The sequence below is a fragment of the Pseudoliparis swirei genome, chromosome 9 (genome assembly GCF_029220125.1).
Source record: "Pseudoliparis swirei isolate HS2019 ecotype Mariana Trench chromosome 9, NWPU_hadal_v1, whole genome shotgun sequence".
NCBI classification, from domain to species: domain Eukaryota; kingdom Metazoa; phylum Chordata; class Actinopteri; order Perciformes; family Liparidae; genus Pseudoliparis; species Pseudoliparis swirei.
Genome location: NC_079396.1, coordinates 17,771,376 through 17,784,270, shown reverse-complemented (window position 1 = coordinate 17,784,270; position 12,895 = coordinate 17,771,376). Strand labels below are relative to the sequence as shown.

Here is a 12,895-nt window from a genome sequence, read left to right as displayed (position 1 = left end):
AGGAACCATAGTGTATTATAATTCCCATATCGTGGCAATACATTATAATATATTTTATAATGCATTTATAATGCATTATTCTGTTATAATTATTGTTTTCAGGCATTTTGAATATGTATTCAATTTTATAACAATACTTATGCAGTTCTGGAAGCATATTATATCACATTGTACTTAAGTTTATAATGTATTATAGACATGGGCATCATAGAAAGTCTCACCAATATTTATTTTGGGGAAGCAAACCACTCATCAGTTTACATTCACTGTTTTGTGTGTGTGTGTGTGTGTGTGTGTGTGTGTTGTCTCTACCTTGGTCGATGGGAATGAGGGGGACATCCTTCGCAGTGGGGGACACACATAGTATCTGGTTGCCATTGACTTGCCCCTCCACCTCCGTCAGGTTGCCGAAGGAGCAAGTGATGCCCGCCGAAAGGTCTGGAACGTGGCTCACCTTCACCAGCAGCTGCACCGGGTGGGGCAGATGACAACAATGTTAACATGATGTGATTTTCCAATAATTGCAACAGTGTCTTCAACGTGTTATCAACTCTATTATAAAGAAAATAAGGCTGTAATTAGATCTTAAGGATTCATTTGTATGTCGAGGATATCATTCCAGAGAGAGAGACAGACTGTGATTCAGTGAGTGGTCAACACTGAACTTTCTTTTTAAGCCTTAAAGGAAAGTGAAAAAAAGATAATTTGGCAACTTCTATTTGTGTTTCCTTTTTCTCCAAAGTTAACAAGGACATAACGATGCATGAAAAACCCGCAACCCCTCCCCCCCAAAAACAAAACTTCCACACACACACACACACACACACGCGACACGCAGATGCACGTAGAAACGTTTGAAGTCGTACTCTGGAGAGCAGTGACACCGGGGCTGGAGCCTTCAGCTGCTCTGCCTATAAATAAATGTATTCTGCGCACAGGGTGTGTTAGCTTGCTCTCTAGCCAAGAGAGGCAGCCTGGATAATTATCATCATGGCATTTCACAGCCTTCTTCCATTAGCTGTTATTTTTGGGCCACGGCGTTTGAAGTTTCTCTTTGTTTTATCTGCCTCTCACTAAACACCGCGGGGCTACTGGGACAGGCAAGGCAGCTGAGCAGCTTAACTGTAGGTCTTTCAAGAGATGCTGACTGTCTGACTACACTGCCTCGCTCGTTAGCTGGCTTACTCTGGTACCCATTGAGAGGATGGATGATATTTTGTTTCTTCTTTCTCCTAAGGACCTCTTGTCTTCCCCTGTTTTATTTTCACCGTGTTTGTGTTACTTTGCTCTGAGGTGTTTCAGAGAGATCCTTGATTACAGCAATCACAGCAATCAATGTCTTTTGTTCAATGTAGAATTCCCCTAAGAAAGCTCTCACATGAATTAGCTCTCATCATTTTGTCAAGACACACATATACAGATAAGCACTCAAAATGTTTCATGCACACAGACACATACACACAGAGGCAGCAAGGCTGCAGCAGAGAGTGAACTTTTCTCAGAGCGGTGAGTCGTTGCTCTTTTTGTTCTCCTCTCCTTCCTCGTGATGAAGGTGGTGGGTGTTTTTGCGGCGACTTCCAGCCTAATTGGTGGCAGAGTTTTAATGAAGGTAATTTTATTATTTTCACTGTGTTTCTATCTCCTATTGCCCACATGAAGAGGCTGTGTTGTCATGGAGATGTCTGCCCCTGTGGAATGTGTGATCTGTGTGAATCTGTGAGTGTTTTGTGGACGGTTTGGTGAGATGACCCTGTTGCTGGTATAGTGGACATGGAAACAAAGTGTTTTCTGATAAACTGCTGTTGTAAACTGGACAACCGGGTCAAGTCTACTGAAGGCTACACGCTGAAGGAGAAGATTTTCAAAAGAATTCCAAAAAGATCTCCTTTACTTTTCGAAGAAAGGGTTTTAAAATGGTTAATCTTCCCTTAAGAACCATTTTCATCCAAAGAACCCGTTTTGGAAGAAAGAGTTCTTCAAGGAGTGTTGAAACAACTTTAATGGTGAACCATGCTTGTTGTGGGTTGGGCTGCACCACATCAGCTTTGGCCCTTCAGGAGCCTCATGTGACATTCTAGGTGGGTGAGATGAAACCCTTGGAATATAAAATATGTTTCAAGAGAGACTGGGTTCTTGTTACTTTTTGAGGATGAAAATATTCTGGATTGAATCCCAGAAAGGTTTCTGGGTGAAACTATTACACTACACAAGGGTTATCTGTAGAGCATCTTATCGGGGATTCTGGGTGGAAGCTTTCACAGATGATTCAAGGTATACATGGTGATGCAGTGGAGGTTATTTGAGGTTAAGCAGGTATACACATCTACAGATTTTCTGGTAGTTTACAGTTTACCCACCTATTAGGATTCATAGGAGAGCATGCCCACTTCATCCTCGGTAACCATCCCATTTACCAAGAAGTACACCCACCTTATCAAATACCACTCCATCACGAGCTCTAGCCCTTGCTGTTGTGTTCTCGTAACAGTACATACAAGGAAAATGTGCCTGTGCTGACTATCAAACCAGGGCACTGATGTGCAATTTGAAGAGGTCTGGAGACGATTTATGACTGCTGTCATAGAGTTTAGCTGCACTTGTTTTGTATGACCAAATTGCAAAAATATTAAATCTCATATAATATGGTGAAAACCAAATGCTGCCGAATGTGGCCTCTTTTGTGTTTCGGATTAACTGACTATTTAACAGCGTGGGTATTTTAAGCCCTAATGTGTGTGAGTTCATCAGAATATGGACAGGGAGAGCCTTTCACTGATGCTCTATGTGCCTGTTTTCGCCCGGTCCATGTGGACATACTGCACTGCACTCGGATGCACTCAGACAACTTTAACACCTACACATCCGCCCACACAAACATGTCTTGGCACACATATTGACTACTTTGTACCAAGTGAGCATATGCACACTGAAACGCCCACATGGAGCTCTTATGAACCTTCTCTTCTAATGTTTATGCATCAACTACAATCAAAACGAGGCCAACTGCTTTACGGGATCATTTTGAATGTTCTGCCTCTGTATGTGGGTGAGGAATATGTAAATGGACGTTTTTGTATCATTACTGTGTAGGAATGTGCGTGTGTGAACTTACAGGTACACTGGTCTCTGAGACCGCAATGCTGTCGGGGTACACAGTGGCCTTCACACACTGGTTGAGAGAGGCGGTGAAACGGTACGGCTCATCTGCGTGCTCACACCGGTTCCTCTGAGAGCAGCTGAACAGAAAGCAGAGGGAGAGAGTATTGTATTACTGATATTTGTTTTTCAGCAGGAATATGAATATGAGGCTACCAGAACTAGTATAGCCCTGAGAAGAACATCTATTAGATTAGAGTGTTACAACAAACAAAACATTAGTAACCCCATGAATAAATACAAGAAACAATAAAAAATTAAAGAAAGGGTATACAAAAAAACATCACGACAGTAGTGATAGAAATAAATACGAAAATATGAATATGAATATACTATGTGACAGATTAAGTTGGGACAGAAGAGTGATGGAAAGATGGGGATTTAAAATGTCAAAAACACGAGCAGAAACATTGTTTAGAAAAACAAACATCAAGCTCGTGTAGTTACCTTGAGAACTACACGACTGGACAATTTGTGTGCTGATAAAAGGTTTTACATTTGACAATTTGCGTTATGTTGTTCTTATATGTATGTTGTTCTGTTTACCTTCGCATTGAAAATGCGGAAGGTTATGTTTTGATCGCCGTGTATTTATTTATTTATTTATTTGTATGCGTGTTATTCGCGTAACAAAAAAAGTTGTAAACCGAATCCCATGAAATTTGGAGGGATGATTGGTTATTATCCGGGGACCATTTGATTCGATTTTGGGATCGATCGGGTCAAAGGTCAAGGTCATGAAAAGGTCAACATCTTCTTGAATCACATGACATTTGGTGGGATGATTGGTTATTATCCGGGGACCATTTGATTAGATTTGGGGATCAATCGGGTCAAAGGTCAAGGTCATGGATAGGTCAAAATCTTCTTTTTACCATAGCACGGTCAATTTGTATCCAATTGGCATGCAACTAATGCCAACATTTTCATAATTCAATGCCCAATGTTGTGATATGCGAAGGTATGCGCTCTACCGAGTGCCCATTCTAGTTTGTTCTTGTTTTGAAAAACAGGCATATTGAAATCATAATATGAAACGGTTTCACTGAAAAAAGCTAACTGTTGTAAAAGTGTATATTTCACTCCGGAGTAAAAATAGCTGGTTGCTTCTCGGACATGTAGCTCTAAAGGTTTTATAAAACAGTAGAACCACATGGCCTCCTGGAAGCTAAGCATTCCCAATGAACCACACAAACAGGTGGTGGCAAGGCAGTGAAGCCTCTGCCCTAGTGGGTAATTTATTACACCATACTTACGAACATAAACTACCAAGCCACAGCACTAAGCACTACATGGACAAATTATAGTCTTCAATTGCTGGACAACTTTGGTGATGCAACTGGTGCAAATCACATGGTGCTCACTCATAAGAGATCTTAATGGCCAGACGGTATATCAAGTACCAAGCGACAAAAACCACACACCGCTATATTCCTCATTAAAAAAAACTCAGCCGCCTCCTCCCTCTTATTAAAACTGTGTGTTCCCTCCATCCCATTACACCAAAAGCTCCCTATCCTCATCCAACCCAGTCTGGTTAACTGGCTATCTGGTCAGAGCAGCTCTAATTGGACTCCGATGGGTCAGTCGCTGTCCGTGGTGCTGATGTGCCACAGCAAACCCTGTCCATTCTCCCATGGCTGCTGACTCTGTATTTGTGTGTGTGTGTGTGTGTGTGTGTATCAGGGCCCATATGATGCTTCTTAACCACATACTCTCACACATACTGACTCTAAACTACATCTTCATCCACAGCTTCTGTCTGTAATTATGTTGTCAGAAGTTCAAGCCATATCCAGCAGACTCACATGAACAGGCACAAGCACACTAAGTTTCACACACAAACAAACACACACACACACACACACACACTAACACTCATATGCACAGTCCTCCCGAGGAATTTTAGAAAGCAGGAGAGTGTAGAATTATTGTAGTAGTGTGAATCTCCCCCTGGGCAAGGAGGGCCACTGTCGCTAGAGGTTTGTTTACATTTCATTTCCCAAATGATTAACTGAGTTCCCCCTTCATTACTTTGTGAAACAATGTACATTTAAAATTGTCATTGTCTTGCCTTTTCATTTTTGCCCATGCTGACCTCTTACTCTCTCTCAATGTTTCTCCTTTTTTGCCTCACTCTTTCACAATTTGAAATTAGTACACCTTTCTTAGGCAAGGCGTCTGCAATTTGGCGCTTCTTTTCCATTCACAATGGCAACAGCAAATGATCCATGATGTGTTTTCAGGTGTGGACTGCGACATAATGTTTTATGCATGTCTCCAAGCTGCAACGGTACAGATGCAAAAACCTGGGTGTTCATTAACTGACAAAAAGCCCTGCATTGATTGTCCTTTCTCTGATATACAAAAAAAAAAAAAAAAACATTTCGGTGGGGTAAAGTAAGATGAGAGCGCGGCAAGGGGAATGTGGCAGAAGGGGTGGGGTGGGGTGGGGGTGGAGGGGTGCAGGACGGCTGCTGTTGCCATGGTTTCAGGAGATGGCCATTATCTCTGTGTAGTTACAAACTGACCCCTTGACTCTCTCATTAGCTGAAGTGCATGCCACTGAGTGTTGACTAGAATTCTGCCTCCCTCATATTCCCCCTCCTGATCCCCTCTCCTGTACACCCCCCTTTTCCTCCCGTCTGGCCCTGGCCTGTCACTCAGTCGCTTTCCCCGATGCTTTGTGTTCCATCACTCACATTCCTGAGGGGGTTACGCACATTGAATTTCTTTCAAAAGAGAAAGAAACACACAGACAAACATGACCACTTGCACACACAATTACATGTACATGCACATATTGGCAGAACAAATGCACGGCGTTCTCCCAGCCGGTCTCCTGTAATAAGGAGCTATTTGCCCTCCAGGGCTGCTGGAGGCAGCCTGGGTGTTAAGCCCTGTCCATGGTGCTGAAGTAGCTGTTTGCACCTCTATTATTACTCCTCTCTGGCGTCAACAGACTGCAGTTGTAAGTGGCAGTCACATGTCACGGAGACATGTAAGGAAAGGGAGAAAAGACAAAGATAAATAAACATAAAAAAAAAAAAGCATATTGTTGTCTCCTGTGCATTGTGTGTGGCACTGGTGCAAATAAAGCCTCTACACACATTTGCACTGTGATCTAAATCACTAACCTTTTTTTAATGTGCAGAGTGTTATGTGAGTGCAAAGTAAAATGTTACAGCGTGAGGGAGCGGGGTGAGCTGAGGCCAAACCTCAGGGTCTGCTCCACCAATGTCTGCTTCTTATTCTGTTGTCCTGGACAAGCAATTACACTGTTGTCTCTGCTGCGCCAAGCTTTGACAGACAAGCAGACTTATGAATACACACACCCATTCACATGACAACAAACAGACACATAGCCACAGACAAATAATGCATACACTCAAACATGCATCCACATAAACGTGCACATACACATACATAATACACATATTAATACACAATAATGCAGTCCCTCACACTAAGTCTTTCATACATTTATGCACACAAGCATGTTCTTCTATCTCTCCTCCCCTCCCCTTACCACATCTAAGGACTTCAATGGAAGTGTGAAGGATTGTCTGATTGCAGCTCTCATTGTGAGTGCCATGTTTAAAAAAGAGAGAACAGAGGGGGAGCCATTTTAAAATCACCTTCCTTCCCTTTGCTAGAGCCAGACCACAAACCCCACAAAGAAAGGAAAATGACAGCATCGAACACAACAGATGGTTTGGAGGAAGAGTGGGATGTGAAAAGAAGAAGGGTGGCATGATGAAGGTACAGTGAGGAAGAACTAGATGTATTTTGAATATTTGATGGTGCTTAACAAAGCTTGACTAGCCCATCATGTTAGAGAATCACTGGGATGATTCGATTTGTTTGAATGGAACCCTGGTCCACCCATTTCAACAGAAACACATGTTAACATGAACACGTATGAAGCGTGACTACCGGAGTTTTTTAAACATGAAAAGAGAAATGACTATGTGAGCAGTGATGTATTATGTCCACACACACACACACACACACACACACACACACACACACACACACACACACTTCCTTCCTTCCTTTAGGGTTTTGTCTTCATTCTGAGTAATTTCTGGCATTTGTTTCTAACTGTTGCATCCCTAAAGTGTGAGAACATCCATTTAAATGCACACCACAGGTACGGAGGGCAGTTTGAAGGGACAGGGATGTCGTAAGTGTACAGATTGTAAAGCTCTCTGAGGCAAATTCGTAATTTATGATATCGGGCTATACAAAATAAACTGAATTGAATTGAATAGAAGGAGGAATAATAATTTAAAAAGCAGTTCATGTCAGCTCAGCGGTCGAACCAAAAGAAGCAACTCACGGTCTGTCTTCTGTGGCGACTGTTAATGTCACTGCGGGACAGCGTCCTCGGGACACACAGCACAGTTTGGCCACAGCCCATTCACTTCATCTTCTCATAGATCTGGGAAGCTATTGTGGTGTAAACTGAGTCAAACACACTCAGAGGCACATGTGTGCACACACACACACACACACACACACACACACACACACACACACACACACACATAGGTTTATGCAAATCAAGTCAGTCTTTGTTAAAGGTCTTGGGTGAAGGTAAAGAAAAAGAGAAAGAGAGGGAAGAAAAACAGATTCATGAAGAGACTATTGCTCAGTGTTCTGCAGCAGCTACAGCTTTACATGCGTGGGCTGAGCAGAGAGAAAGAGCAGCGTGGCGAAGGATCTCAAACAGAAAATGAGTGAGCGAGCGAGGTACAAACACACTGGGGTTTTTAGGATCATTAACTGTATTACATGCAGCCTGCCCACTTCTACACATACTGGTGCAGTATTTCAAAAATCATGGAGCAAACAATGTGTACGAGCTCTATGTGCAAGAAATCTATGGAAATATTGATAGACCTGCACGTTCGTGATCGATATCTCATTAGGCCCAATTGGGAAGATGGATGCGCCTTCCCTCCGACTGCTAACAGTGCCTGTCGCTGATGAGTCTGCCATTAGAGTAGACACACAGTCTGACATCCACAATGGGCCGAAGCAGCCATTTTCATTGCTGTGCTAATTGTTGTTGCCACTGGTAAATGACACGGTATGGTCGGTGTTTGACGTCATGTCTCGCACAATGATGAACACGCTGCATCCAGCTCCTCTCCTGGAGGAACCATCACAGTTTTAGTCTGGGAGGCAGACACCCTCTCAGAAGTTTTTAAGAGTAGGGTTATGACATTGCTTGTAGTTTCTAGGATACATTGAGCTCATTTCTCTCTCTGTATGCATCCATATCCCATTAATGCATGTTCCTGACATGGCTCCTTCCCCATCGTCGTTATGCTTTCTCGTCTTGCAGGTGTGAATTTCTTGCCACTGTTGCTCCAGTGCTTGCTCATGGGGAAATGTTGTATTTAGAAAAAATGGGCTGTTGTGTATCAATTAAGTCCTAACTTCTTTCTCTTAAATCATGGGTTCATGTTCCAAAATGAGACCATTTTGTTGAAGCATGGTCCTCAAACCTCTAGTCGTGCAGTTGACAAAGTGTACCTGTATAATGTGCTCCAAAACCAGGCTGCCAAACAAATCGTTTGGTAGCATTTAAGCTCGTAGCACCGATTGTTGACAAGTGGACAGCTGTGCCATTCAGGCTGCTGCTGTGTGGGTTGTTGCTTGAACAGAATGGAGCAGTTAAGCTACATGCAGATTGACAGTACAGTACAATACAGTATCACAGTTTAGTCGTGATATGTTGTTCTGCTCACAGAAAATGCTGACTCACTCTCTGCAGGGGCCTACTACACCAATAGCCCTAAGCTGCCATCTACACAACAAACTAGCACAGATCTTGACATACTGTAAATACTACTTGAGTCAAGATGTCATTCTTATGATATACATTATACTATTGAAACCACTGGTGTACTGGTCAACTTCTGACCTTGGCACCAGCCCTCTGGATAGAAGTCCGGACTAATCCTGAGAAATCTCAACAAAACTTCTCGTCTTCTCCTAGAATGTGGGCGCGAGCGGAGACACTTACACCCGAGTGAGGTGGGGCATTTTGAGATGGAAAATCCTCTTTTGGGCATGATGAGACATCTTAGAGCCATGGCTGAGGGAGCAACGGAGAGAAATCGCCACAGTTCCATGTTTTTGGATTGTGGTCAGACGGAGGCTGAACGACCCATTCACAGGACTTTGACTGAAGAGTGCTGGAGATGATGAGCTCCCCTTTGAGCTGCAATCAAAATGCTTCTCGCTCTTGTGGGCCGATGAGTGTGCAGCATCAAACACTCTCCCCCTCTCTCATTCGTATCCCCTCTCTTTTCCCCCCCCTCTCATTCTTCGTGCATTCAGTGGATGCCTAGCAGCTGCTGGTAATTAAAGGACTTTAGAGGCTCACACCACACTGAATCAGAGGAAGAAGAAAGCGAGCAGAAAGACAGGGAAGACAGAGACGCCACTCCTGACCAGCTCACCGCCTCCTTGGCATTCTCTCCTTCTCCTCATCATCGCAAACCAAGCTAATGTCCTCCTATGTTCCTAATTGGCCACCTTAGAATGATGCACTTCAATGAGCATACATGCCAGACATAAAGGAATGATGGAAGGGGACACAATGGGTGGAGGAGAAGATTAGAGGATGGATATTGTGGATGGCAGCTGTAGAATGAGGGGCGTCGGTGTGTGTGTGTGTGGGGGGGGGGGGGGGTGGGGATCAAAGCGAGAGATGTGCATGTGTGGCAAGCCAACCATCTCTGGAGTGTGGAAGAGCTGATTCCAGAGGGAAGGGTGCCTAAATGGGAGACAACGCAGTAGTGAGCTGTGCTGAGCTGAGAGGAGATGAGTGGCATGCCGTAGACGCCAGCTGAGAGAGGTGCACACAAACATGGGAGAGAGGGAAAGATCATTTTATAAAATCAACAATGGTTTCAGGTAGAAGGGGGTAGACGGAAGCGGGAGCATCACAGCTGTAGATGGCACCACGGCTGGCAAGAAATCTAATTTCGGATGAGTGGGAAGAGCTCTTCACCAGAAGGGTGCAGCTGCTTTTCTCCAGCAGTATTCGACGGATACTTATTACAATAACTAATAACACTTATTTGTGTAGCGCCTTCCACACAGTGGTTAACAACAAAGGAAAAAAAGAGATGAAATTAAGATTTAAAAAGAAAATTGAATGGAGGTAATTAAAGACTTATCAAATGTAAACTCTGAAGGTTTGACAGCATGCACATATTTAATAATATATATATATTATTATATATCTGGGTGAAACACAGACCTTCTATTTCTAACGAGACACATATTCACTAAGTATGCATTAAAATCTATCAACCACTGATAACAATAATGAAAATAATTAGCACCGAGATACTTCCTTCTATTCGTGATTATTTGTACATGTGTGCAGTCTCCATGCGAACTAATTCCATAAACCACACCCCTTCAGACCCATGGGGATTATCGAATTCTGACTTTACGACGTCATTTGTCTCGTTTACAATTAAAACCCTGCGCTTTCAGATAAATTTACAAGATTACATAATTAATTGAGCATCTGCAACTCTGATACATCATCAGCATTTTATTGCTTCTTCCCATGCGAGATGGCATGATGAGATGGTTTTACATTGTTTTATGAATGGCTTCATCTTTTGTGATCCATGTGTACCCATATTGTATCAGCCACAGAGAGGGGACCTGGAACAGAGGCCTCTATCTGGATTGGAACCGGTCGCATTGAAGCTCCATCCAGACAGTACAGCTCTATCATATTAATATGTAGCGGCATGTAATTGTAAGTGACAACATGACATGGATGCTTTGTTTACAGTAGAAGGAGCTCAATCAGGCAATACAAGGTCATGGTGTATTAAAAAAATGTGTTTCTGTCAGACTTTACTGCATCTTGTTTCAATTTAATTTCCGACATTTGCCTCATGTTTTATAATCCGCAAATTGAAAAAGCTCGTATCACATAAGCAGCAGCAAGAGGAGGCCAACTGTTCTTCCTTTAACTTATTTTCCTCTGTGCGGCAACTCAGCCAGAATGACAGGGATCCCGGCACACTCACTGCGGGGTCAGGACAGAGGAATGGGTCTCGGGACGAGAGACAGGTGGCACGAAGGTCCACTGTGTTGAGAGAACAGATGGCTGATCTGACGTGAATTACAGCGCTGACCTTTTCTCCCCCACGGTACAGTACAGCGGTCCACACAAGTGTTTGTGCATGTACCACACAAATCTAACCCACGTGCACGCAGAGACGTTCACACACACAACACACTCCCGGATGGCACTTGCACACTAAACAGCTGTTCCCTCTTCACAGCTGCTTTCGCCATAAGAACTTAAAAAAAGGAATCACCTTGTAGCATCACCACCCTTAATGCGCTGTGGATTCCAATCCCTACTAACTAATATGACTCCATTCCCTACCACACCTACCACCTACAAAATAGCATGTGATTAACAGCCAAGCACAAAGGCTAATGTTGTGGTAAATGATCCCTGTGTGAAGGCACGCAGACTGCAAAGAATATAAAGCTTTAGCCAGCCCCTCCCATACCTCTGTAAGCACATGCTGAATTACCTTGTCACTCGGCAATTATTTGTCCTGTCCCAGCTTTGGAGTGATGTAAATTACTTTAAGTGCACTTTGCAGGGGCCGCCATCACGGTAATGATGATTGCGGCGGGACTCTGACACACACAAATATTCAGCTATACCTTTAGAGAGAGGGGCTGCATTCAGGAGAGGCTGTAAGTGGGGAATTCAACACACATCAGCTCAGAAGAAGCTCGGACTGATGAGAGAGTGTGTGTGTGTGTGTGTGTGTGTTTGAGAAACAAAGGGGGAGAGATGGAGACGGAGCTGAATGTCTTCTGGCTTCTTTAGTATCGAGTTGCATTCATCGTGTGTCCCCAATGTACTCTCTACCTCATATCATCAAACTACTGTTAGTTAAATGTACAGATGAGTGTCATAATGAATGACCCATATCCAAATGTGCAATAAATATAAAGTGTTCTTCCTATGTCTGGCTTTCTAGAAGTTAGTCATGTTGCAATAGCACTTCAGTTCCAGCAGGGGTCACTCATGGCTTCTTTGCATATTCTTAAGGCAACAGCGGGAGGCACATATCTGCTAACTTGCTCTGGAACAGACTCAACAAATATAAGCTTCACCAGATGTCCAGTAAAGATGCATACAGGCACAGCAAAATGGATATATGATATTACTTGTTGGTAAGTTCTTGTGTCTTTTAAAATTCCTGTAATTCGTACATCAGCTGAGTGCTGTCATTTCCTGTTAATATCAAGTCATGTTGCTCCAGAACCAGCTCTGCAACGCTGAGGCAAGATTACACAACCATTTCCAGACTTCTATCTTTAAACGTGATTTGATATAAGATAAACATTGGGAGAATATAAACCTGTCTGCCTTTGTGCGAGGAAATCTGCAGGCCATTTGAGAGAATGTCGAACAAAAGATTGTGTGTAAAGTATCTGCTGACCGAATGATGATACTCACATATTATGCAGGACACACCAGCCACAGTGTGGGTCCCCGGAGCTCAAACACTCTCCACAGGTCGCATACTGCTCACATGACTCGATTGGAACTTGGGTGACCTGAAATCACATGAAAGGGTCAGGGTCAGAGTGCAGGCAGCGTGACACACATCACAAGATGCACACAAAGAGGCTAAAGGAATGTCCATTCAATCACACACCA

The 12,895-nt window shown here is 43.3% G+C and overlaps 1 protein-coding gene across 5 annotated transcripts in view; it reads right to left on the bottom strand.

Annotated features, from left to right (window-relative positions):
- The window catches only part of plxna2 (plexin A2), a 181,379-nt gene that overhangs the window by 71,083 nt on the left and 97,401 nt on the right, over positions 1-12,895 (bottom strand). For all 5 annotated transcript variants that reach the window (XM_056422503.1, XM_056422504.1, XM_056422506.1 and 2 more), the window contains exons 5-7: positions 12,692-12,792; positions 3,113-3,236; positions 313-466 (exon numbers count right to left, since the gene is read on the bottom strand). In XM_056422503.1, the coding sequence (XP_056278478.1) occupies positions 313-466; positions 3,113-3,236; positions 12,692-12,792 (379 nt within the window). The remainder of the gene's footprint in view (positions 1-312; positions 467-3,112; positions 3,237-12,691; positions 12,793-12,895) is intronic.